Source organism: Oncorhynchus masou, chromosome 18, assembly GCF_036934945.1.
Source record: "Oncorhynchus masou masou isolate Uvic2021 chromosome 18, UVic_Omas_1.1, whole genome shotgun sequence".
In the NCBI taxonomy this organism is placed as follows: Eukaryota; Metazoa; Chordata; class Actinopteri; order Salmoniformes; family Salmonidae; genus Oncorhynchus; species Oncorhynchus masou.
Genome location: NC_088229.1, coordinates 61,295,696 through 61,323,199, shown reverse-complemented (window position 1 = coordinate 61,323,199; position 27,504 = coordinate 61,295,696). Strand labels below are relative to the sequence as shown.

Here is a 27,504-nt window from a genome sequence, read left to right as displayed (position 1 = left end):
CTACCCTGCCGCCCCGTAAGTGATAAATGATAGAATGAACAACTAGCTGGCTTGGGTACCAATCCTAGATTTGTGTCGGGAATATATCTCGTGGAAAGATGAAATAATATGAATACATTTTTCAAAATAAAGTTTTTAATGAAAATATGTAAATCATTATTTGAATTTTTTGGTAATCTGGTTGTATAAAAATTGCAATACCCTCAAAGCCCGTGTTTGGAGGTTAAATTGGCACGGGTTACAACATCTGTGCCAATATATCCTCCAGGCATCGGCTTCCCTGGCATTATCACTTAACTAAACAGGCACTAATGTGGGAAGTGTCAGTAACTTCCCCCCCCAGCAAATATGTTGAATGAGCAAATTGCCAAAATGCGGGACTGTCCCGCACAATCCGGGATATGTGGTCACTCTAATGTCAACCTCTATTTGACACAGTGGAGCAATCTGGGCAGTGTATGGTACTTCCTGGAGAAATACAACCCAAGTATTCATGTCTAAATTTGCTGTTTGCTGGAAACCACTCAATTGTGTGAGATTGCGTAAGCCTCTAAGTGCGCCTACCTTCCGCATCTTCCTTTTGCCATGACCAGATACGCCCTCTGAGTCCGCGGATGCCGTTAATTAGTATCATTACACTATGCATTCAAATCCTCACAGTTAACTCTATGATTTTTTTTTTTTTTTTTTTTTTTACAGATTACACTCATTACAAGCGTGAGTCCTCTCATGGTGCTGATGATGTATTTTATTAAATGCCTGACCTGACATTTAATTCAATGTATGGGGTTTGTAGCATACAGTAAAATATATATATATTTACAGTACCAGTCAAAAGTTTGAACACACCTACTCAATCAAGGGTTTTTCTTAATTACATGTTTTACTACATTGTAGAATAATAGTAAAGACATCAAAACTATGAAATAACACATATGGAATCGTGTTGTAACCAAAAAAAATATATTTTACATTTGAGATTCTTCAAAGTAGCCACCCTTTGCCTCGATGAAAGCTTTGCACACTCTTGGCATTCTGTCAACCAGCTTCATGAGTTAGTCAACTGGAATGCATTTAAATTAACAGGTGTGCCATGTTACAAGTTTATTTGTGTAATTTCTTTCTTTCTAAATGCATTTGAGCCAATCAGTTGTGTAGTGACAAGGTAGTGGTGGTATACAGAAGATAGCCGTTATTTGGTAAAAGACAAATTCCAAATTATGACAAGAACAGATCAAACAAGCAAAGAGAAACAACAATCCATCATTACTTTAAGACATGAAGGTCAGTCAATATGGAAAATGTCAAGAACTTTTAAAGTTTCTTCAAGTGCAGTCGCAAAAAACATCAAGCGCTATGATGAAACTGGCTCTCATGAGGACCGCCACAGGAAAGGAAGACCCAGAGTTACCTCTGCTACAGAGGATACGTTCACTAAAGTTAACTGCACATCAGACTGAAGCCCAAATAAATGCTTCACAGGGTTCAAGTAACAGACACATCTCAACATCAACTGTTCAGAGGAGACTGTGTGAATCAGGCCTTCATGGTTGAATTGCTGCAAAGAAACCACTACTAAAGGACAGCAATAATAAGAAGAGACTTGCTTGAGCCAAGAAACACGAGCAATAGACATTAGACTGGTGGAAATCTGTCCTTTGGTCTGATGAGTCCAAATTTGAGATTTTTAGTTTCAACCGCCGTGTCTTTGTGAGACGCAGATGAATGTATGAGACGTAGGTGAATGGATGATCTCTGCATGTGTGATTCCCACCATGAAGCATGGAGGAGGAGGTGTGATGGTGTTTGGTGCTTTGTTGGTGACACTGTCAGTGATTTATTTAGAATTCAAGGCACACTTAAAGAGCATGGCTTCCACAGCATTCTGCAGCGATATGCCATCCCATCTAGTTTGCACTTAGTGGGACTATCATTTGTTTTTCAACAGGACAATGACCCAAAACACACCTCCAGGCTGTGTAAGGGCTATTTGACCAAGAAGGAGAGTGATGGTGCTGCATCAGATGACCTGGTCTCCACAATCCACAATCACAATGGTAAAAATATAGAAAAGCCCTTTGATTAGTGGGTGTGTCCAAACTTTTGACTGGTACTCTCTCTCTCCCTTTCGCTCTCTCGCTCTATATATATATATATATATATATATATATATATATATATATATATATATATATATATATATAGTTTATATATATATATTTATATACTACCATTCAAAAGTTTGGGGTCACTTAGAAATGTCCTTGTTTTTTACAGAAAATCACGTTTTGTCCATTTAAATAACATCAAATTGATCAGACACAATGTAGACATGGTTAATGTTGTAAATTACTATTGTAGCTGGAAATGGCAGATTTTTAAAAATGGAATATCTTCATAGGTTTACAGAGTCCCATTATCAGCAACCATCACTCCTGTGTTCCAATGGCACATTGTGTTAGCTAATCCAAGTTTATCATTTTAAAAGGCTTATTCATCATTAGAAAACCATTTTGCAATTATGTTTGCACAGCTGAAAACTGTTGTTCTGATTAAAGAAGCAATAAAACTGGCCTTCTTTAGACTAGTTGAGTATCTGGAGCATCAGCATTTGTGGGTTCGATTACAAGCTCCAAATGGCCAGAAATAAATAACTTCCTTCTGAAATTCATCAGTCTATTCTTGTTCTGAGAAATGAAGGCTATTCCATGCAAGAAATTGCCAAGAAACTGAAGTGTCTAGTTTGAGAAACAGACGCCTCACAAGTCCTCAACTGGCAGCTTCATTAAATAGTACCCGCAAAACATCAGTTTCAACGTCAACAGTGAAGAGGCGACTCCGGGAAAGAAAAAGCCATATCTCAGACTGACCAATAAAAAGAAAAGATTCAGATGGGCAAAAGAACACAGACACTGGACATAGGAGCTCTGCCTAGAAGGCCAGCGTCCCAGAGATGCCTCTTCAATGTTGACATTGAGACTGGTGTTTTGCGGGTACTATTTAATGAAGCTGCCAGTTGAGGACTTGTGAGGCGTCTGTTTCTCAAACTAGACACTTCAGTTTCTTGGCAATTTCTCTAATGTACTTGTCCTCTTGCTCAGTTGTGCACCGAGGCCTCCCACTCTTTCTATTCTGGTTAGAGACAGTTTCCGCTGTTCTGTGAAGGGAGTAGTACACAGCATTGTACGAGACCTTCAGTTTCTTGGCAATTTCCCGCATGGAATATCCTTAATTTCTCAGAACAAGAATAGACTGACAAGTTTCAGAAGAAAGTTCTTTGTTTCTGGCCGTTTGGAGCCTGTAATCGAACCCACAAATGCTGATGCTCCAGATACTCATCTAGTCTAAAGAAAGCCAGTTTTATTGCTTCTTTAATCAGAACAACAGTTTTCAGCTATGCTAACATAAATGCAAACAGAATTTCTAATGATCAATTAGCCTTTTAAAATTATAAACTTGTATTAGCTAACACAACGTGCAATTGGAACGCAGGAGTGATGGTTGCTGATAATGGGCCTCTGTACGCCTATGTAGATATTCCATAAAAAACAGTCATTTCCAGCTACAATAGTCATTTACAACATTATCAATGTCTACACTGTATTTCTGATCAATCTGATGTTATTTTAATGGGCAAAATATGTGCTTTTCTTTCAAAAACAAGGACATTTATAAGTGACCCCAAACTTTTGAATGGTAGTATATACAGTGGGGCAAAAAAGTATTTAGTCAGCCATCAATTGTGCAAGTTCTCCCACTTAAAAAGATGACAGAGGCCTGTAATTTTCATCATAGGTACACTTCAACTATGACAAACAAAATGAGAAAAGAAAATCCAGAAAATCACATTGTAGGATTTTTAATTAATTAATTTGCAAATTATGGTGGAAAAAAGTATTTGGTCACCTACAAACAAGCAAGATTTCTGGCTCTCACAGACCTGTAACTTCTTCTTCAAGAGGCTCCTCTGTCCTCCACTCGTTACTTGTATTAATGGCACCTGTTTGAACTTGTTATCAGTATAAAACACACCTGTTCACAACCTCAAACAGTCACACTCCAAACTCCACTATGGCCAAGACCAAAAAGCTGTCAAAGGACACCAGAAACAAAATTGTAGACCTGCACAAGGCTGGGAAGACTGAATCTGCAATAGGTAAGCAGCTTGGTTTGAAGAAATCAAATGTGGGAGCAATTATTAGGAAATGGAAGACAGTTTGGAGTGTGACTGTTTGAGGTTGTGGACAGGTGTCTTTTATATTGATAACAAGTTCAAACAGGTGCCATGAATACAAGTAATGAGTGGAGGACAGAGGAGCCTCTTGAAGAAGAAGTTACAGGTCTGTGAGAGCCAGAAATCTTGCTTGTTTGTAAGTGACCAAATACTTATTTTCCACCATAATTTGCAAATAAATTCATAAAAAAATCCTACAATGTGATTTTCTGGATTTTTTTTCTTCTCATTTTGTCTGTCATAGTTGAAGTGTACCTATGATGAAAATTACAGGCCTCTTTCATCTCTTTAAGTGGGATAACTTGCACAATTGGTGGCTGACTAAATACTTTTTGCCCCACTGTATATACATATATATATATATATATATATATATATATATATATATATATATATATATATATATAAAAATATATATATAAATAAATATATATTTATAAATAGGCAACTAGGTATGTATTATAAATAAATAGGCAACTCAGAAATGTAGTGAACTGTCTGTGATCAAACAAACAAAAGACCCGTTCAACTGTATGTTTAACATATGCAAATAATATGAATAAATATATGTTGGAGTCAGCTGAATATATTGGACAAACATGCATCTACTATATGTAACCTGTATGTACAGTGTGGGTAAAACAAAACCACATGCGCAGGCTATTTTGTGTACTGTAATGCATCATGTTAGGTTCATTCTTTCAACAATACATGACTGCTTCAGACATGAACCAACGAGGTCATTTTGAACCAATAGGATTTAACCAAGACTGTACCACAATGTAAACATGTTTTTCCCCCTTCATTTTATCCTGAGGGGAGAATATGCACAAGCTGAAAAATTGGCAATGTTAAAATCAACAGAAGTGAAGTTTGTGTGTGCACAACATATGAATGCCTAGGGGTTATCTGATCAAAAAGGCTTAGTTGGCATTATACTATTTGATACATCAGGACATTGTGTGCACTTGCACACTACACAGCGCTAGCTACATTCACTGTTCCAATAGCTCTCCAGAAAGACTGCCAACAGCCAATGACTATCCTCTTTATCTAGCTTGAACAGGTGGACTTTTTGTGTGTCCCTGAATGGATGATTTTGGCGTTAATGCGCATTATCTGGGGAATGGAGGCTCTTGTGGGAGATTCCCTCAATCTCTTGAGAGCGATGGCACACCTGTCTCTTCCTGTCCTTGTACAGGCTATTCGTGATACAGCCCCCAAGAGCCACAGATGTCCTGGTGTCCCTTGAGGAAAATATGAGGATCATGTCCCTATTGATTTGACACAAGCTGATGTCAACAATACTTTCCCATAACTTTTTCAGACTACAAAGATTGCCAAAATTACTGTACCAATTTTTGTCTCTATCTCTCCTTTCACAATTACCACTTGCCCCTCCCTTTCCCCACCTGAATGTACAGCCTGTATCTATGAAATTCCATCCCCCATGTAGACCAAAGCTGGTGTAGTCTTCCACTGCTCTTCATCCCACCCAGTCTATCTCACTGTGAGAAGTGGACCTCCCAAGGACACATGAGGCAAAACATAGCCAGACAGGGCTGACATTGATCTAAATCGACATCAACGCAACCAGCTCTATTGGCATCTTTAAAGTCATGCCTCCCATCTCCTCTCCTCTTCTCTCTTCTCCTACCTCCCTTTATACATGGTCTCGGCTTAATAGGAGGTCTTCGTTGTTAATCTTGGGCGTTTGTCTTGTTTGTCCCCCTAATCCTTTTGCCCCGTTGAATGGTTGGATGTGTAAACGAATGTGGCAGCTGTGTGGGGGCCCATAGACATCTAACCGGAGGGGGAAATCTCTTGTTCGCTAAAGGTAATGGTAATTCATTAGTGTTGGCATCAAATCAAGCTTGATGAGTCAGCGAGACAGGCTCAGCGCCATCTTCCCTCTCCTGGGGTTTGTTTGGGTCTCCATGGCTCTATGGAGAAACCCCTGTAGTTGCCATTCAGATCAGTCCATTTAGTCTGGCAGGCAGCCCACTGTCTGGACAAAGAAAGCATCTTAACTGTTTCAGACAGGGCGAATTCATTGAAAATGTGTGTTGTTTCGGAGTGAGCATTGCTTGGTTGATGCTAACGGCCAATCATAGCTTTTGATTTTAGCCCCCTTTATGTATCCAAACTTGCCAGCAGCCGAGGGCAGAAGTACAAACAAAAACGTACTCGACCAATCGCAGAGTAAGAAAGTATGCCTAGGGTTAACCAGGGTGAAAGTAGAGTTCAACCTTCACTTATAAAGATCATATTATATTGGAACGCCTATTATCCTCTGCTACATTTTTTTATAGGTATAGCATGCACTCTATTACATAGTTCTCCATTATAGCTCCCCCGTTGCCTAGTCCATATTCCTATCATCCTCTACGTCTTCCTCTCTTCTTCTCATCTCTCAATCCTTATTTCCTTTCCTCTTCTCACCTCACCTCTCCCCTCCCAACTCCCCTTCCTCTCCTCCCCACTGTGAGGAAGCTAAATCAAGACAGATTGCCCGTCCTCAAGCCCTGACAGCAGTGCCGTACTGATCACAGCATCACTTCTCCAGCTCTGCCTACGCTCAGCTTAGTGACAGCCACAATGCTCTGATCTCGACACGAGCCTGACGACTGATGCGCTGAACACAGCGTCCCCTGTGGCCATTCGGGGGAAATACAGAGGGCCGCAGCACTGACTGTAGCATAGCACCCCATGTGGCCAAATAGATGCATATGGAAGCTGGAAGATAATCAATGACTAAGACAGTAACTCTTGACTCGTCTGTCTGTATCTGGAAGGGGTCACTAGATAAGTGCAAAGAACTGGGAAACTAAATGTGATCTTAAAATGCTGTTAGAACCTTTTCAAAATGTGAGAATACAAAGGAATAACCTGCCGACTGCCTTTTCACAGCCTCCCTATTGCATTAGACTGGGTTTGGAGATGAGATGGAGATCATTTGAGTCACATTTGGTCTTTTTCCAGTTCTGAGGGAAACTGTTTTTATCCTTTGCTATCATGGTCAGTTTAAGTACTGGGATAAACACTGGAGCTAATATGGGTGACAACCAGATTCAGCACAGGATCTCACTTCTGACACCCAAATGTTGTAAATTGAATACATATTTATCCTGGAATGTCACAGTAAACATTAGCACAGTTTTATACACTAGGCAGCTTGTCATCATTGTCACTGCATTATGAAGATTTACACAAAAAACAATGAAGGGTTATCTGCTGTCTGACGTATTGCTTGAGGAAAGTGTTGACGTTTTGCCACGGAAAGACTCTGTGCACTAATATATAGCACTGGCACAAAACATATACATTACTGGACATGATACAATGTTAAATCATAGACATTAATATAATGTATTATTTATCTTAAATATAGAAATGAGAGCTAATGAAAATGAAGACCTTGTAATTAACCCCAGAATAATCTAAATCATATCAGATATACAGTATATTGTGAGAAAATAGTACACTACCTGATAGCTATTGTTTGCAGAGATCATATCATGTACAAAATCAAATCGTCGTCTATGTTTTATATAATCAAGGATTTTTGTATTTTTATACTTGAAAAGAGGCTTCATAACCACATCTAAGATACATGTATTCTGTAAATGAGTTTATGAATGTGTGTTTAGTTTTTTTCTTGTCATTGTTTTGGTTCCTGACTAACTACTTAGACCATTGAACACATTGTTACTATAATTTCTTGTCATAGATTCATTTAATCCATGGCAGGATTACAAAGAAAATAAATGCAGTAAAAAAAGACATAGGAAACTTTTGGGAGTCTTGTTTGGGAAATGACAGACTCTCCCAATAGAAATAAATGAGGAAGGGTTGTCATCTACTCACAGTAGCATTTCACCCAACTGGCACGGATAGAGGGAGAGGGGAAGAAAGAAATAGAGAGCACATTTCCTCATCCCTCTTTACAAGTACTCACTGACGACTACCCACAACTCTCTTCTTCTATTGTAATTAAAGGTTTAAAAAAAAAACTATGTCCAATATGGTTTCATGATGAATGTATGGTTGTTGGAGGTCGTCTGTGGGTGTTATAAATCATGTACATAGACAGAAAATATGTTACCTCTATGGATTTGTATGTGAATTTTTTTTTTGTATTTTTTTTTGAGAGGAATGTAATCCAAACAGCATGCACATACTGTACATTCCTGGTATTTGCACGCTGGGTTGACGAAAGGTTCTGTTACTTCTGTGAATAACTCTACTGTATAACTCTCAGTGTATGTTAGATCAAACACAGTACAGGACAATAGACTTTGTATCATGTGCAACAAGGTCGGTCAAGACCCATTTTACTGTCAACGTTAATGTAAAGAAAAAGAGGTTCAAATATTGAAGAGCAACTACTGTTATTCTGAGAGTGATGCTTGCTGTGTGAGATAAGTGTTGTTTGTGAGTACTGAAGAAGAATGGTGAAGTAACATAGTATGAATGTTAAAGACCAACTAACAGTGCAAATGCTATGCCAATTCTATGTATTGAAAGAACCGTTGCTGCTTGTTGTGAGAAAGTCAACTATGGTACTTAACAGACGGCTGCTTTTGTACCTTCCTGTTGTGTTTTTGTGAGAATAAAAGTGATCCTCTTGTACACGAAAGGACTCGATTCAAATTCATTCAGTGTCTGTAGAACTCTAAACCAATTTCATGTCTCGTGACTTCTGATGTCATAAATAAAGTAGCGGACAATCGCCGTATAAAATATTTATTAGTTCAAACCCAAAATAGTGAAACAAAGAAAAAGGTTATCCATACACTTCTATATTAAAAATAATTTAAATATAGTACAAATCTTGTTCTAAGCTCCGTCCTGAGCCATTGTAATCCTACTAGCGCTAGGACAAAAGGACAGGTCATCATGCTTTTACACCAGATGTGGCAGTTATTGGGATTGACAGTTTGCAGCCGTCTGAGTACCACAAATAGAATAAGCTATTAATATGACAAACAAATGTAGGGTCTTGTCTAGCTTTTACTAATGGTTATATACACAGTCCCAGTGTTCAATCTGCTTTAAACATGTCCAAAACCTCCAATGAAGATAGTAGAGAATGAGGGTGATTCTCATTGAAATCATGCCGTTGAACTGTAGTCCATCCATGGCCAAGCCCTTACTCCTTTAGCAGTATGTAGAAACAGGACGTGTTTACAGGGAAATAGAGTGTGTTTACTGTAGGTGTTTTGTTGGGGATCAGTGAAGTATTAGGAAACAGCACCTCACAATCTAATATACCTGAAGCTGTACTTAGAGAGCAGGCAGTCAACAGTGAGGTTTGTTGTGGGCTGAACCACAGGTAGAACCAATCACCTGCAGTGCTGGGTTAAGTCTAGGGGAGATATTTCAAGTTGGTGTGCACTCTATATCCATGAAATGAAATGTGAGTGATTGTTTGAATGGAGCGCGAGTGTGTGTGCTTTCACAGGGAAATATCGGAGGAGACTTGGAGCTTTTGCCCGGGCTTCCACTTGGCGCTGACTCGGGACCCGTCTGTCCGCCTGTACGGCTGGTTCCTCAGGTCTAGCATGAGAGATGATGGATGGCAACAACACTGTGAGACCACAACCTGGAACAGGACTGGTCTAAGCATGCTTTGGTACTGACACCTGCCCACAACCACAAACAGACTGACACAGACAGACCAACACAGACCGACAACTGCACCAAGAGAACGAGAGAAACAGAGATGTCCACAGACAGGGAAAGTGCTGCACAGGAGTCATAGACACCTCCAGAGAGAGCGAAAGACAGACCTACACACTTCCGAGGGGATTATGTGGGGCTCTCATCACTGAAGCCAGAGTCGCAGAAGAGGCGAGAGGAGCGCTTGCCAGAGCGAGCCGTGAAGGGCACAGCCTTTAGAGCTGAAAACCCCAGAGAGAGAGAGAGATAAAGAAAGAGAGAAGAGGGTGAAGGAGAGACATATGCCCATGGGAATGAGTGGGACATGAAAAAAGGAGTGAAAAAGGGAATGAATGGATAAGGTGAAAGGGTATGAGTAGACGTGGTAGTGGACATTGCATGATGATAGTTATAATGTATTTGTGAAAATGGAGGATGGCGAAAAATTGCAGAAAAATTGTGCAGAAAAACAAGCATTATCATACTGTACATTTCTACAAGTATATACCACAGCTACTGCTTTAGTTTAATTTCAGAATTGTATATTCATTATATTACACATACACAGCAGACATACACTGTATGGGAGACCTTGACCCCTGACCCCACAAGGCCCACCTGTGATGATGTCCTCGATGGCTCCATCCTTTCCCTCCCGGACCAGGGGGATCACCTGCCGCCTCTTCAGCTCTGCTATCAGGTCCATCTGGGGCAGCTTGGGCATCATAGGTACCTGCTGGGGTCAAAGGGCAGCCAAAAGGAGTCGGGGGTCAAAATCAAAATGATACATGTTTTGAGGGTAAACGGAGTAGGTCAACTCTCTTTGTGTTCTATTGCGTTGTTGCTAATGTGTCACCGACTACCTTCTGTGGTATTTCAGGCTTCGCTGATGTCGACGGTGGCCCTGTTCTCCCTTCTCTGGACAACACATCCTGCTTTTTCCTCTGCTCATTCTCCTGCTCTGCTTGCTGCCGGGACCAGAAAAATAACATTTATGTATGGTACACTGTCACATTAGTACAACAGTTACTGTTTGATGTGTAGCAAAGAGCTCAGCACCGTCTACTATGTCGATACATGAACTTACGTTTTTTTTTTTAAATGTCGGTTATATGAATACATTTAATCAATCAATAAATGTAATTAATCAACGTGGTGGCTAACCTTATAGGCCTTGATGAACCTCACGAATACAGGGAAGAACATGGAGGGAGGTGTGGTTTTAGGGTTCTCTCCAAAGTACTCCACTGTTGATTCATACACATCCTAACAGGAGAAAAAAAATGATCAGACCTTCATTATACTGTACATCATTGTTTTCTGTAGCAGTAGTACTCATGTTATACAAATATTATCACCCTCTCCTAAATTCATTTATTCTAGCATCATTAAACCATTACTAAGTTAGCCCCATTTAGTAGGCTGTACATTTTGACATTTTTTCATTCTACAATATTCTATATTTAGTAGGGAGAACTGACCTGCGCAGTCTTGCCATCTTCTACTACAGAGTCCAGCAGTTCATTGTTGCTGGTGAGGAAATCTTGCAGCACAGGGTTGTCTTCCTGTACGGCAAACTCTTTCCTGGTCACCTCCATGCCCCTCTCCAGGGCACACACATCCTGCAGAATGCTGTCCAGGGACACCAGAGCAGCCTTGTCCATGAAGTGCAGCTCGCTGTGGAAGGCTTGGAGCTCAGGGTATTTCTCCTGGATGATGCTCACTATGTAGTGCAGCAGAGTCTGTTTCCGGTCTGTGGACTTAGTGTCTAAGAGCTAGATTGAACCAGAGCCATATATTTAGAGGCAACCAATGGAGAAAAGGATACAATGTGAAAAGGTTAGCCTGATCCCAGACCTGTATTTGCTTTATGACAGTGGTAGTCAGAGGTAGTTGGCGAAAGCACATACAGATCAGGGATCAGATAATGAAAATCAAGGGATGCAGTACTCCATACATATTTGAAATAAGATGTGACCCATCCAGATGATGCAGTCTCCAATGGAATCAATTTTGAAGTTAATTGATGATTTGGGTAACTCTGCCTGTCATTAATTATCTTCAGCAATAATTTGAGTTAAGAGGCATACTCCCCAGCTCCACCTTAGTGTTCTAGTCAATCAGTTACTGTGGCTGATTCAGAGAAGGCCTGTCAAAATCGGTTATCTCTGGATCTCTCACTGAGGTGGAGTCTCATTTGAATAATTACTGTAGATAATAAATTTGATGCTGTGCTAAAACGACATTCTGCTAACCAAAGTGAATTTTATGGACTTGGGTTGGAGTACCAGAGCAATGTGCCTTGTCGTGGGAAAAGGAACACAAAATGAGCCTCTAAGATTTGGTTGATAAAGACAGTATGTCTGCTTGAAGTCTTTCTCACCAAGTCGAGACTCTGCAGGCGGAACCCGTAGGCTGCTCCTCTCTTGCTGCTGTTCATGTAGTTTCCAAAGGCTAGGATGATCTTAGGAACAGAAGAGGCATACCAAACGGACACACCAATGCTGTGTAACCATACAAAACTAACCAATTGAACACAAACCATCCATGCAGTATATCAAAAGCGCTGTCTCCTACAGTACCTCAAGGATCTTCTTCAGCTTGCTAGAGGACTTGATTGACATTGAGGCAGCGATGATTGCGTTGAGTTGCTATTGGAGAGATGGGAACATACATTATTATGGTGAATTATGATATTATGGTGAAGCTTTGCGCACCCAACTACTGTTTATGACAAAAACATTGAAATAACATTGAAACCATTTTGAAATAACATTGTTTTTAGTGTTTTCTACTGACCGGCTGGATGAGCTGGATGCTCTCGGGGAAGTTGCCCATGAAGGTGAGTGTGCTGATGCGCTGGGCTAGCCGTGGGATCTTGCCAAAGCGCACCATAAAGCGGTCCTCCTCGGGGAGCTCGTCCAGGGGCCTCCCGTCTCGCTCGTAGTTCTGGATGAGCTTGACTTCGTACTCTGAGGGGATGAAACGCTCCAGCAGCTCCAGGAAGTCCAGGCTCAGAGCTTCCTGGTTATACCTGTGTGTGTGTGTGTGTGTGTGTGTGGGTGGGAGTCAAGGGTTATGTACAACAGTGGCGGTTTCTCAGAGAAGGAAGGGGAGGACAATCCTCCTCATTGACTTTCAGAAGGGAAAAAAAGGGAAAACGTAAAAAAATATGGATAAAACTAAAATAAATATAATCGCCAAATAATTGATTAAAACACATTGTTTAGCAATGAAGGTCTACAGTAGCCTCAACAGCACTCTGTAGGGTATCACCATGGCGTAGCCGGAGGACAGCTAGCTTCCGTCCTCCTCTGGGTAGATTGATTTCAATACAAAACCTAGGAGGCTTAGGATTATGTTTATGCGTGATCAGGGGTGGATTCATTCTGCCGATTTATGTTCAAAATGTTTCCTACACGGAACAGAACGGGGATAAACATATCTGAATTTGTCCAATAGAAACTTTTGTTTGCAACTGTTGGACTAATGACTACACCCTATATCAACTAAATGCAGACAAGAGTGTGCAAGACGGTATTGAATGTATCACTGTCTGTCCAGGTGTCACTGTCTGTCTCCTCAAATTTTTCTCTCTGCATCTACGTTGTAAACTTTCATTCATAGGCTAGGTTGTAGCAACCTCATGATTTTGAGTATCATGTAATAGCCTACACCTTTCGCTGTTACATTGAACTGGGTGAATGGAATATGAATGACAGTCATCCAATATGCTCTAATAGAAATAAGGCCATGCTCACGAAGAAAAAAAAATGTCCTCCCTCATCTTTAACAACACTGACCACCACTGATGTACAACTACTACTTACTACAGAGACTGTTCATATTCTGAGATTACTGTATACTGACAACAGAAGTGAGTTATGAGTGTAATGAGTCTTCACACATTTCACATTGGTTATAAGTTGATCAGTTACTATCAAATGCTTTGTAAAACCATAGACAACCATATGTTTCTCTCTTTGTGTATACACAGTCACAATACAAAAAGTACTACATATCACATTTGGTCATCCAGAGCGACTTACAGTCAGGGCATTCAACCAACCCTCTTACTATGTCTAATCTTATGCACAAATGACGTGGTATTTTTCTTATAACAACTTGATAACAGACACATACGTCTCTATAGCGGTGCAGATGTCCGAGGTGGCCATGCCTCCCTTACGCAGGGTGATGGCCAGGTTCTTGGCCCTGTTGGACTCCAGTAGGGACACTTTGCTGTGGATCTTCTGGGCCACCTTCGCTCTCAGAGTCCCCACGTCAGCCGGGGCTGTCTGGGCTTTGGTCTTAAACTGCTCCTCAAAGGCGTCCATGTTCAACTCCTAGGACATGGAGGGGAGATGTGGATAACTAATTCATGAGCTTTTGGTAATGGCCAAACTCAGTGAGAACGATTTACAGTTAAACATCAGCGAGACTGGCCGTTGATACCGCAGGCTATTTTGTCATATGGCGGGAGACAGATCAGATAGCGAGAGAGAGAGAACTACATAGGATTTCAGGATTACAGAAGAAAGAGAAACTAGAGAGCGGCTGAAACAGAGAGGAAGAGGGATTGGAAGACTGGAATGAGTAGAAACAGAAACAGCAGCTGCAGCTGCAGACAGATATTGAGTTGGACAAGAATACAGATCGTAAGAAAATATCTAGTAGGGTACTGGGGTCTCACCCCCAAAACATTCTCGTCATCCAGCTCATTGAAGATGGTTCCAGCCACCTGGTTGGGTTTGAGGGCCTGCCAGTTGAATGAAGGCATACGGTACTTTGTCTGAATGGCCTTCTTGTTTCTGTTACCTGTCCAGAAGAGGGACACATTCGTTTTGGTGGGGATCAATGAAGTGAACGTTTAGTCTTTATTGCCACGACTGACAGAACTATCTTGATCTATATCGCGTGTTAGCTTACCAGTGTGTCCATCATGCTTACCTCCAAATGGTGGGGCCATTCCAATGCTTGGAGGTGGTGGGGGGAGGGCTATACCTCGTCCTGGAAGAGGGGGGGGCAGAGGTGGTGGTGCCGTCGAGCATGGAGGAGGAGGAGGTGGAGGAGGAGGTGGAGGAGGAGGAGGAGGAGCTAGTGCCAGGACCTCTGTTGCACCAGGTAATGGAGGAGCAGGGGGTGGGGGCGGGACTAAAGATGTGGGAGGGACCACAGGGCCATCGACAGTCGTGATTTGTTCTGTGGAAGCAGGGAAATATGAAAAAAAGGTAACATTTTTGGTGATGAATTTGATTCCATAAACCAAAATAAATGTATATTTCTGACATGGTTTCTGAGCCCATGTGTGTGGCTTGCAGCCCACCTGTTTCAGCATGGATGGAAACAGGAAGGATGAAAGGGACGACATGGAGGTCCAGGTGTCCCGAGGACGAGCGCTCCATTCGAATCAGCTGCTGGTCCACAAGCCCCTGAACTTTCTCCTCCAGCTCCGCCAAGGCCTGGGCCGAACGATCTCTATCCCTCTGCCTCTCTCTTTCCCTCTCTCGTTCTATCTCTCTCTCTATCTCCCTCTGTTGTAGAATGGTCACTTGGGCACAGGACTCCCGCAGACTTTCCTGTTACACAGACACACATGTCCATGTGTTAGCCCTCTGAGCTACAGCCTAGGCATTAGCTCAGAAACTAACGCAAGTCTTCTTTGTGAATGTCATGGATGTCATGGACTGTAGTTGATACTGTCGCAAAACTAACTAAAAAGCAACATTCCCCAAGTGAGGATGGCTTTCACTTCAGCAGTAATACATTCATGAACTTCTTTGAGGAAAAGATTATTAGAAAGCAAATTACGGACTCCTCATTAAATCTGCGTATTCCTTCAAAGCTCAGTTGTCCTGAGTCTGCACAACTCTGACAGGATCAAGAGAGACACTCAAGTGTTTTAGTATTATATCTCTTGACACAATGATGAAAATGATCATGGCCTCAAAACCTTCAAGCTGCATACTGGACCCTATTCTAACTAAACTACTGAAAGAGCTGCTTCCTGTGCTTGGCCCTCCTATGTTGAACATAATAAACTGCTCTCTATCCACCGGATGTGTACCAAAATCACTAAAAGTGGCAGTAATAAAGCCTCTCTTGAAAAAGTCAAACATTGACCCAGAAAATATAAAAAACTATCGGCATATATAGAATCTTCCATTCCTCTCAAAAATTTGAGAAAAAGCTGTAACTCACTGCCTTCCTGAAGATAAACAATGTATACGAAATGCTTCAGACTGGTATTAGACCCCATCATAGCACTGAGACAGCACTTGTGAAGGTGGTAAATTACCTTTTAATGGCATCAGACCGAGGCTTTGCATCTGTCCTTGTGCTCCTAGCACTTAGTGCTGCTTTTGCTACCATCGATCACCACATTCTTTTGGAGAAATTGGAAACCCAAATTGGTCTACACGGACAAGTTCTGGCCTGGTTTAGATCTTATCTGTCGGAAAGATATCAGTTTGTCTCTGTGACTGGTTTGTCAAGGACAGCTTTTTTCCATCTACGTAACATTGCAAAAATCTGAAACTTTCTGTCCAAAAATGATGCAGAAAAATTAATCCATGCTTTTGTTACTTCTAGGTTAGACTACTGCAATGCTCTACTTTCCGGCTACCCGGATAAAGCACTAAATAAACTTCAGTTAGTGCTAAATACGGCTGCTAGAATCCTGACTAGAACCAAAAAATGTGATCATATTACTCCAGTGCTAGCCTCTCTACACTGGCTTCCTGTTAAGGCAAGGGCTGATTTCAAGGTTTTACTGCTAACCTACAAAGCATTACATGGGCTTGCTCCTACCTATCACTCTGATTTGGTACATACATACCTACACATACACTACGGTCACAAGATGCAGGCCTCCTAATTGTCCCTAGAATTTCTAAGCAAACAGCTGGAGGCAGGGCTTTCTCCTATAGAGCTCCATTTTTATGGAATGTTCTGCCGACCCATGTGAGAGACCCAGACTCGGTCTCAAACTTTAAGTCTTTACTGAAGACTCATCTCTTCAGTGGGTCATATGATTGAGTGTAGTCTGGCCCAGGAGTGTGAAGGTGAACAGAAAGGCTCTGGAGCAACGAACCACCCTTGCTGTCTCTGCCTGGCCGGTTCCCCTCTTTCCCCTGGGATTCTCTGCCTCTAACCCTATTACAGGGGCTGAGTCACTGGCTTACTGGTGCTCTTTCATGCCGTCTCTAGGAGGGGTGCGTCACTTGTGTGGGTTGAGTCACTGATGTGATCTTCCTGTCTAGGTTAGCCCCCCCTCCTGTCTCAGCCTCTAGTATTTATGCTGCAGTAGTTTATGTGTCAGGGGGCTAGGGTCAGTTTGTTATATATGGAGTACTTCTCCTGTCTTATCCGGTGTCCTCTGTGAATTTAAGTATGCTCTCTCTAATTCTCTCTTTCTTTCTTTCTTTCTTTCTTTCTTTCTTTCTTTCTTTCTAGGATCATGCCTCAGGACTACCTGGCATGATGACTCCTTGCTGTCCCCAGTCCACCTGGCCGTGCTGCTGCTCCAGTTTCAACTGTTCTGCCTGCGGCTATGGAATCCTGACCTGTTCATCAGGCGTGCTACCTGTCCCAGACCTGCAGTTTTCAACTCTCTAGAGACAGCAGGAGTGGTAGAGATACTCTTAATGATCGGCTATGAAAAGCCAACTGACATTTACTCCTGAGGTGCTGACTTGCTGCACCCTCGACAACTACTGTGATTATTATTATTTGACCATGCTGGTCATTTATGAACATTTGAACATCTTGTCCATGTTCTGTTATAATCTCCACCCGGCACAGCCAGAAGAGGACTGGCCACCCCTCATAGCCTGGTTCCTCTCTAGGTTTCTTCCTAGGTTTTGGCCTTTCTAGGGAGTTTTTCCTGGCCACCGTGCTTCTACACCTGCATTGCTTGCTGTTTGGGGTTTTAAGCTGGGTTTCTGTACAGCACTTTGAGATATCAACTGATGTACGAAGGGCTGTATAAATACATTTGATTTGATTAGTTAGATGATACCTTTAGGAGCTCAACCTCTTTGGTGGTCTGGATGAGATGTTTCTCCAACTCTGACACTGTCTCCAACGCCTCCCTCTCACTCTCTTGCAATCTGCTGCTTATCTATAACACACACACACACACACATTTATATAGAGTTGTACAGATGAGTAAAAAAACACAGTACATACAATCTACTTATTATAAACCTTCAAACACAATGTCATTCAAACACAACAAAAGCATGAACAAGTTCGCCCAGATGCAACACATCAATATAAAGTTGACATAGCGGATGTGTGCTCTTGTACACATTCTTACACAATGGCCACATGATCACCTGTGCATTTTGGTCCTGCAGCTCCTCCATGTGCTCCAACAGGGCGTTCTTGGTCTCCGCATCCTCCAGCAGAGCCCCCACATCAAACACGTTGTCCAGGTAGGCCTGGATCTGCACCAGCAGCCTGTCACTCTCCGTGAACTTTAACCTCTGCACATGACAGAGGAACACAGACACACATACACATAGACAAACACAGAGATACATTACTATTTTTCTATGTAATTATGTGTTCACACATGCATCATTTGTTAACCTTCAAATCTTGTCTCCCATGACAACAGAAACATAAAACAACAGAATGATGTGTCTTTTGGTTTTTGGTTCTGATAAGGAAAGACAGTTGTACTAATGCAATCACATAAGGTATTTATGAGGTATTATAAGGTATTGTAAGACACATTATTCACAAATCAGTGAGTAAATTTGGATATTTTCTGAAAACATCTGACCATAATTCACGTTAAAAGTCTACACCTGTTGTATTCAGCCGGCGCATGTGACAAATACAATTTGATTTGACGTATCAGTGGTAAGGGGCAACTTCTCTCCGTGATTCAGTATCACTCACCTGGAGGTAGTCATCCAGGCCATGGTGGCTAAACTCATACTGCAAATGGACCCTGAAGTTCATGTTCTCAACGGAGTGGACCATGATGTTGATGAACTGCATGCACGCCACCTGGTGGACATAAACAGTAGGAGACGGCGTGGTACACTATCCCCCCCTCCTCTTGTAGGCCCGCAGACCAATTTCACAACAAATATATATATAAATTAGGAACTCAGTCAGGGTCTCAACTTACTGTTGATAATAATAGAATATAGAATAGAATTTCAAAATGTCCGCTAAATGTTTTTAGATTGGTGAGTTAGTCAAGCGGCGAGCTATCCATACTTATAGTAAGCATGGTCAAATTACCAACCGGGGTGGGGCCCATTGATCATCAGTTATCATATTAAAAATGGCAAACATTTTCCTCCATCTTACAGCAAAATATGTAGAATGGCAAGAAATGTGTTGTAAAACTGCACATTTTTCTCTCGCCCAATGGCAAAATACGCAGAGCAGACCCGTGATGCGGCCCCTCATGATGAATTCAATATTTTTGTGGCCCCCACCCCCATCAGCATTTTTTCTTCTGTGCATCAGAGAAGGAGATGGACCTAATAAACATGAATTGTGCAATTCGGAGTTAGACTCACCATGAAGTCAATGTTGCTGTCTTCATTGGAGAAATACTCCATGAGCTTCTCGAACCGGCTCCTCTCTCCACATACCTTATGAACGACATGGATTGAAGGGGAAAAGGTTTTCCACTATGCACATAATTCTGCACTGCAACACCACAAATATGCATAGGGTGGTAGTGTAACCTTAAATACAGCTTCCTGTACCCCGCGCAACCGATATTTCACTTTGTATGCTTTTCTCCCTCCTCTCTACCCCAGGCTATCACAAATTACTTCTAAGAGGGAAGTTAACTTACTTAAATAATGAAAGCTATAATGTCAGCATCACTCGGCCATACAAAGTGGGTTCAGAACACTCTCATAAGCAGTAAAATGCATCAGTTAGACTGTTCTGTCCTGTGATATCCAATAGCTGTTTAGAACATGCAGTGATATGTCTTTAAGGGTTAAAGCGCCTCCCCCCAGCCCACTCATGTCCACTAAATAATACAAGCCTGCTCTTCAACCTGCCAGCCTGTACCCAAACAATGCCCACGCTCTGCCACTGTGGGCAACAGGAGCCCGCCTGGTACTCCGTCTTTCCGCCTCCACTTCTACACTCCTCCACCATGTGCTATCTATCATCTCTCGCTCCCTCCCTCCATCTATCTCTCACCCACACGGTTTGTCCGTGCGATACCAAAATGACTGTCACTTCTGATGCCAGAACTGCAGCTGATACAAGGTCACTACTCTAAGGTATTGCTTAAGCAGTGTCTGTTATTGGGATATGAGAAGGCGAGAGCTCTGGATACTACAGTTATAGACTTTTATCAAGCTCATTTGAAAGTGTTGAAAGGTCAATCAATATTTCATAACTTTGTGAGCATTGTTTGAGCAATGCCTTTCGCTGAGTGACACATTATAAGGTTTTAAATAGATGGACTGTAAGCAGTGACGACCCATCATTCAGGGGAGGTGGAGCAGTAGCTGTTGCCTGTTTTGAATGTTATTTTGGCATTAATTTGTGTCACATATCAGTTTGCAAACAATGTAAAAACACATTTGAGTGAATAAAGCTTACAAACATTGTCTCTTTCTTAAGGCAGATCCAAAATGCAGGAGCCCAGCTCAGTGCTTTCTGTGGTGGAGGGGCTGTCAACAGAAAATACAGTGTGTGTGCGTTGATTGGCTCGGTGTTCTGCCACTCAAGGGGAAACTACGTCACCGCAGAAGCTAGGCAGTTCAATCCCCCTTGGGTGCTGCCATATATTTACATTGGAAGTGCCCATCCAAGAAGGCTCAAGGTCATTGGCCACAGATAAAATGGCTTCAAATCACGTTATATCTACCATAGCTTTGATTGGACTGATCTTGTCAACGTCATACTTTCACAATCTTAGCTAGCAAGCTAGACAAGCAGTCATCGTCATGAATCACGTCGACAATCTACTGGCAAATCCTTTTCAAACCTTGTCATATGAAGAGAAATTATAGATAAAGCGTATCGGTGCTCATCGGCCATTGGACACAAACACTACACAACAAGTCGGAATTGCAAATTCAATAATGAGTGGTTTGAAAGGAATCAGTGGCTAACTGCAAGCGTTGCAAAGCAATCACTATTTTGCTTCCCCTACCTGCTATTCAGTGGAGAGGGTCTGTGGCCCACATCTGGGTTTAAGGATTTAAAACATCTGTCTGAAAGGGTCTCTTTTCCAAGTTTAAAAGGATAAACATTGTCCATGGGCCAGAAAGACATTTTTATGACAAAATCTGCCCACAAGAAGAACCGCCGCGCTGCCTTCCTGTTCAAGTGAGCACAGCACCACCACAACGAGTCCAAAAATATAATGTATACTGCTGCATAAATGATGTAATATGCCAGGGAGATATGTATACTGTAGCTAAGAAAGTAATACTATATTGTGTAGTAAGCTGTTCGTAGCCCATGTGCCTCGCCTTAATAATTTGGTACCTTTCCCCCTCAGCCTACTGTTCTGAATTGCTGGTGCACATGTAGCCTATAGCCTGTTTTAGAGAAATGTCATCATTGAATATTGTAAGACCTTTCTTTGCCTGCTTATATGCCCCCTTTATTTATCCTACGGTTCTGACTTGGTATACAGGGAGAACACTGTAAGAACGGCTAATGTCCTGAATTCTGTCGCTTTACTTTTCAAAAGTGCTGAACAAATAGTTATATTGACTACATTCCATTTTAGCTTGCTCATTGATGTCTTAATCGAAATTACGGATGGCCTCTTATCCGCTCATCCATCCCTTATGCCATAGTTTGTACAGCTCAATTATTATAGGCCTATTGCTTATATAGGTCTACCTTATTAGTATTTTATTCATAATTTTAGGCAATCTTGGAATGATTTCATTGTTTTGCTTACTTTGTGTATTATAATTAGCTCGTGTGTTTTCCTTCACGAGGAGGGGATATTATCTAATATTGTTGGGTCTGTAACCATGCTTCCCATTCAAATATTTGTTTTCAACAAAAAGTTCAGTAATAGACCCTTGTAATTCCAGTTGATATTTCGAGGGTTCTTTTGTTTGTTTGTTTGTTTCCCAATAGGCCTAACAAAATACTTCAAATTGTAACCTCTCTCTGTAACGTGCGTTGTTTGAAGGAGACCAAGGTGCAGCGTAATTTGTGGTCATCATATTTATTCAATGAGAACCAGCAAAAAAATAACATAGTGAAACCAAAACGAACGTACCGTTCCGTAGGCTACAAGAGCTGTACAAAAACAAGATCCCACAAATAGGTGGGAAAAAGGCTACCTAAGTATGATTCCCAATCAGAGAGAACGATAGACAGCTGCCTCTGATTGGGAACCACACTCGGCCAAACACAAAGAAATCCAAAACATAGAATGCCCACACCACATCTCACCCTGACCTCACCAAATAGAGAAATAAAATGGCTCTCTAAAGTCAGGGCGTGACACACTCGCTGGAGTCTCCGGACTGGGGACCGTCGCTGGAGGCTCTGGACTGGAGACCGTTGCTGGAGGCTCCAGACAGCGGATCAACGCTGGAGGCTTTGTGCCATGGATCCTCACTGCAGGCTCCAGGCCATGGATCATCACTGGAGGCTCCGTGCCATGGATCATCACTGGAGGCTTTGTGCCATGGATCATCACTGTAGGTTTCTTGCCATGGATCATCACTGGAGGCTTCCTACGTGGAGCCGGAACAGGTCTCACCGGACTGAGGAGACGTACTAGAAGCCTGGTGCGTGGAGCTGCCACAGGACTTACCAGGCTGGGGAGACACACTAGAGGCCTGGTACGTGGAATCAGAACAGGTCTCACCGGACTGGGGAGATGCACTGGAAGCCTGGTGCGTGGAGCAGGCACCGGATACACTGGGCCGTGGGGGCACACTGGAGGTCTCGAGCGTAGGACTGGCACAACCTGTCCTGGCTGGATGCCCACTTCCGCCCGGCAAAAAAGTCAGCTGTCTGCTATTGTTTTTAAAAATGCAGTAAATGAGGCTGAATGAACTGTTTCGCTGCCAGACAAGACTCCACTGATAGCCAGGTGTAGCAGTGGTAAGGATTCACTCCATTGTGCTGTCAAGAAAGCGCTGCTGTTGGGACAGCTTTATGTAGGCCCTAACAGTTTGTCACCATTACGGTGCAATTCATGTATTGTTTAGTATTGTGTTGTGTTGTGTAGTGGCTTTGCTGCCATGCATCCAAAAACAAGTTTTTGAATTTCCCCCACCAAGATTTACATGCCAATAATCCAATGCCGCCAGACATGTGTCAGAGAAAACGAGTGAATGTCAGACATTTTGATAGAACACCTTTTGATACTGAAAAAGTTGCCTGCTCTGGTCAATGTCCATGTAATTAACCGCTCTAGGGAGAGGTTTCTCATAACTACTGGACTGGGATAATTATACCAATCAGGACTTCAAAGACAAAACTGACCACAGATTAGTGCTCAGGGGCAACTGTCCGTAAATACCACAGGTTGCAGTAGGGCATCTCTCAAGACCTGGCTTCTCTGTCCTTGCCCATTGCTAATAATACCCAGGTCTACATCACAATGTCTGGCTAGCCCTATCCACAGGGGTCTTCCTCTGTTGGCAACAGTTGCTCCCTTGACAGACAGTGGGGAGAAGTCCAAGGAAAGGTTTAGCTGTCACGTCGCCAACAACTGTTAAGAATGTTTGTGCCCCCCCCCCCCCCCCTCTGCTTCTAGTGGACAACTGTCATGACAGCTGCCAGGGGGGTCATTGGGTGATATCTTTGGATGGGGTTTGAATAGGTTGATTTGGCATGTGCAGTGCTCACAAGGAAATCAAGACGACTGATGGCCACGTCCTGACTTTTTCAGATCTCTGCATGTTAGTCATGTAAGCTTTGCGTAAATTGTGTGCTGTTGTCAATGGGAGATTTGGGAAACTGGCAGCCTCTATGACCCTCAAACTCAACTCTGGACCTCAAAGGCAGCTCCACTGCATTTTTTCATTGTTCCCCTCTAATCAGGGACTGATTTAGACAGGTGGGTGCAATTAATTATCAGGTAGAACCAAAAACCAGCAGGCTCCGGACCACGTAGGGTAAGAGTTGAATACTTCTGCTGCATGACGTGCAATATGATGATGGGAGACTTCAGAGGTGTGTGGGGGGATTGACAGGAAGTGTTGGTGAAAAGACTGTCTTCATGGATACCCCTCTTACCTCTTTGAAGTTGTCAAAAGCGGAGAGGATGATGTCATGACCGCCCCTCACTAGACATACAGCAGCCAGCAGCTCCAGTACTAGAGCTTTGGTCCTGAGGGGTACAAGTGTACATTACACACACACACACACACACACGCACGCACACACACACACACGTATGCACACACACACACGCATGCACACGCACACACACACACGCACACACACACACGCACGCACGCATGCATGCACACACACACACACACACACACACACACACACACACACACACACACACACACACATACACACGTACACACGCACGCACATACACACACACACACACTAATAACACTGGTCCTCACCTGGGGTTCCTGTTGTTGAGGCTGAGGGTGATCTCGTTCACACAACACGGGTGGGTCATCACCAGGTTAAACCCAGACTAAAACACGCACGTACACACAGTTGTCAGTCATCGCCACCTTCAGTCGTATTTCATACAATGCAGTGTGGACAAGATCCATACCGACGCAACTGTCGCTTCTTTTTGATGGACAGTGAATTTACAGCGTAGGAGGGAGACAAAGTTATTGGTGTGTAAAACTACCAAGCCATGACGCTGAAATAAATGTTATTTCTCCTAGCTAATGCTATTGAGTCACTCTGTTTTAACAGTAGAGATGAAGGTGGATGGGCCTGCCTGGCTAAGTGTTATAGGTTGAATTGTACCTGGTAGTTCATGATTGCACGGAGGCACATGATGCAGAGGTGAACGTCGTCTTTCTGACTGACGAGGCGTGAGTTCCTCATCGCTTTCCTGCTGTGGAGAGCGTTGAATCTGCCCGGTGAGAAACGTAGCTGTTATTGACATGTTATTACTAATGCATAACGCTGCATTAGTAATAACATGAGGTTATTGCATAACAAGAGGTTATTACATGAAGAGGTTATTACATAAAGAGGTTATTACATAGCATCATGGTTGTAGTGACACGCCTCCTTCAAAGCCCTCGCAGTTTGAACAACTATAAAATCCCAACCCTACAATGTCATGTGTTTTAAGGCTGAATGGGACTCATTTTTGTCTAAGATGATGCAATCAAAGAAGGACACAATGAAGCTTTCATTGCCAAATCCACATGGCAATAGTCATGCTAATATTCACTTTGAAATATTTTGGTTAAATGACATCTGAGTGATTGAAAGGAGGGAGAAAGAAATATAATAGGCACCAGCGAAAGAGGGACAAAATGTTTTGGGAGAGACAGAGGAAAAAACATGTAGAAAGAGAAGAGGACAGAGGCGATAAACGAAATACATTCTCACACACCCCTCTTGGATGCATCAATGACAGGCAGGCAGGGCCCCAACGTGAACCCTCTCAGATGCCTGTTGGTCGGTGGAAGGTCTGAGGGTTTTGCCCTGGGCAGACATTGCTCACATTCCCGTCAGCACCATATTTACAACATAGATGAGAATGCTGAGCAGGAGGAAGGCTGCCTCCAACGTTTACCCTACCAAACAGTTGGTGTGACAGCAACGAGGCTCCTCCAGATGAAAAAGAGTCCTGGGTTTGATTTGTCCCATGACAAGGAATGTCATTGAACCGTGTTATAATGTCATTTACTTTAGGTTGTCAATCCCCATGGACCACTTGTTTTTATTAAACATTTCAACAGGGACACCACCCTATAATTTGAATGAGATGTAATCTATCTATAGGATGATTACAACACAGTCCACAGTAGCGTGAAATGGATGGTGGGACAGAGAAACAGAGATATACAGAAAGTGGACCATATCCCCTGAATCTGATCCAATGAATCTGCCAGACCTCTTTTATATCACAGTGCTGCCTTGCCTCTGTATCTCCTGATACTGTAATGTTGTTATAAAAGTGTGTGTGTGTGTGTGTGTTTGTTTGTGTGTGTCCCAGACACCCGCTGCATTGATCCAACCATGCAGTAACGTCAATCACAGACATCCACAGAGATCTACAGACACATCACATCAATCTACAGACACATCAACTCCCATGGGGGTTAGGGGCAGTGTGCACGTTGTGTGTGTGTGTGTCACAGTGTGTGTCTGTGTATGGGTACCGGAGGACTGGGAGTCATGGTTCTTTCCTTACAAGTAACGCCCATGAATCCAGGGTGCAAGAACTACAAGTGTAGTCCAACCTCAGTCCCATGCAACAGACAGACTTTTGCGTTCATTGCGGCACCGTACTTCTCTCCAGTTCCTGGTGACACTCACCTCACAGTAAGGGAACGAGCAGCTTTGGAAGCACTATGGATTGGAGAGTTACCGGCACTCCTTGTCAAGTCCTCCACAGATTTGTCCGGTGTGGCTGTCCCGTTGTCCAAACCAGTCCATGTCATAGCTGAGGGTCCAAAGTACAGGTGTAGGATCTTAATTTGATAACTTTTTTGTTGCTGAGAATTTTTCTGCACAGCAGGAAATGCAGATTAACTTTGTGATTTACATACATTCACTGAAAAAATGCAATAGCTTAACCACCAATCAAGCAACATTATGGCCTAAAAATTCAAATTCTGTTGCTGCAGGATTATTTTGCTGTGACAAAATAGGTCAAATTAAGATCCTATATCTGTAGAAGGGATTTGGACATGAATGGTATAGGTGAAACAATATTATCAATATGGAATATTCAAGTTATGTTAAATGTTCAATCTAAATATCTGATATTTTTCACTACTAAAGTATCCCCAAAAAAGAAGGAAAGACCCAGAGCCCCCCATAAAGAACCACATCAGGATGGACACTCAAGGTCAAAACCTTGCCTTTTCCTCTCAGATTGTCTTATCCATACATAGACGTGAAGGACTGGTACTCACGTGACGGCACATTGGGCGAAGGACATATAGTCAACCAGGAAGTCCAGGCCCCGGTTCTCCTCACTGAGGAACTCCTGAGCCCAGCTGGAGCGAAGGGGAACAGGATAGGATGGGAAGCAGGAGGGGGAAAGGATAATAAGACCCAATTGGCCTTAAAACAATTAACAATTAAGTACATACTGTGCAACAATCAAACATAACCACAGTATTCAGAAGTTCACAACTGATTTGTTTACAGCGTACTGTGTTACATTGTGTGGTGTTGACTGTGTTCGTTGTTGTTTGTCATTGTCATTTTTTGGGGGCTGTGTGAAAAGAAAAAAAAGATGAAATATCACACAAAAATAAGTAAGTACACAACTGGAACAGTAACCACAGCGTTAAAACATCAATCCCACTCGACGAAACGCTGAAAGAATCTCACAAGCACTACGACTTCATTCCCACACTTGACAACAAGCAATTGTGGTGCATAGTTTACAAAAGCACTTACATCTGACAGGAACTGCCAAATAGCAGCCTAAATCCAGCATCTTATGGTTTGCA

General features: G+C 42.5%; 1 protein-coding gene and 1 pseudogene across 6 annotated transcripts in view; one reads left to right on the top strand and one right to left on the bottom strand.

The window, feature by feature from the left end:
• The window catches only part of LOC135505055 (SRC kinase signaling inhibitor 1-like), a 65,335-nt gene extending 63,199 nt beyond the window's left edge, over positions 1-2,136 (top strand). For all 6 annotated transcript variants that reach the window (XM_064924087.1, XM_064924089.1, XM_064924090.1 and 3 more), the window contains one exon: positions 1,949-2,136. In XM_064924087.1, coding sequence (XP_064780159.1) covers positions 1,949-2,086 — 138 coding nt within the window. In that variant the 3' untranslated portion in view covers positions 2,087-2,136. The remainder of the gene's footprint in view (positions 1-1,948) is intronic.
• Positions 2,137-8,649: 6,513 nt separating this feature from the next.
• Positions 8,650-27,504, bottom strand: part of LOC135505054 (formin-like protein 1) — a 49,662-nt pseudogene continuing 30,807 nt past the window's right edge.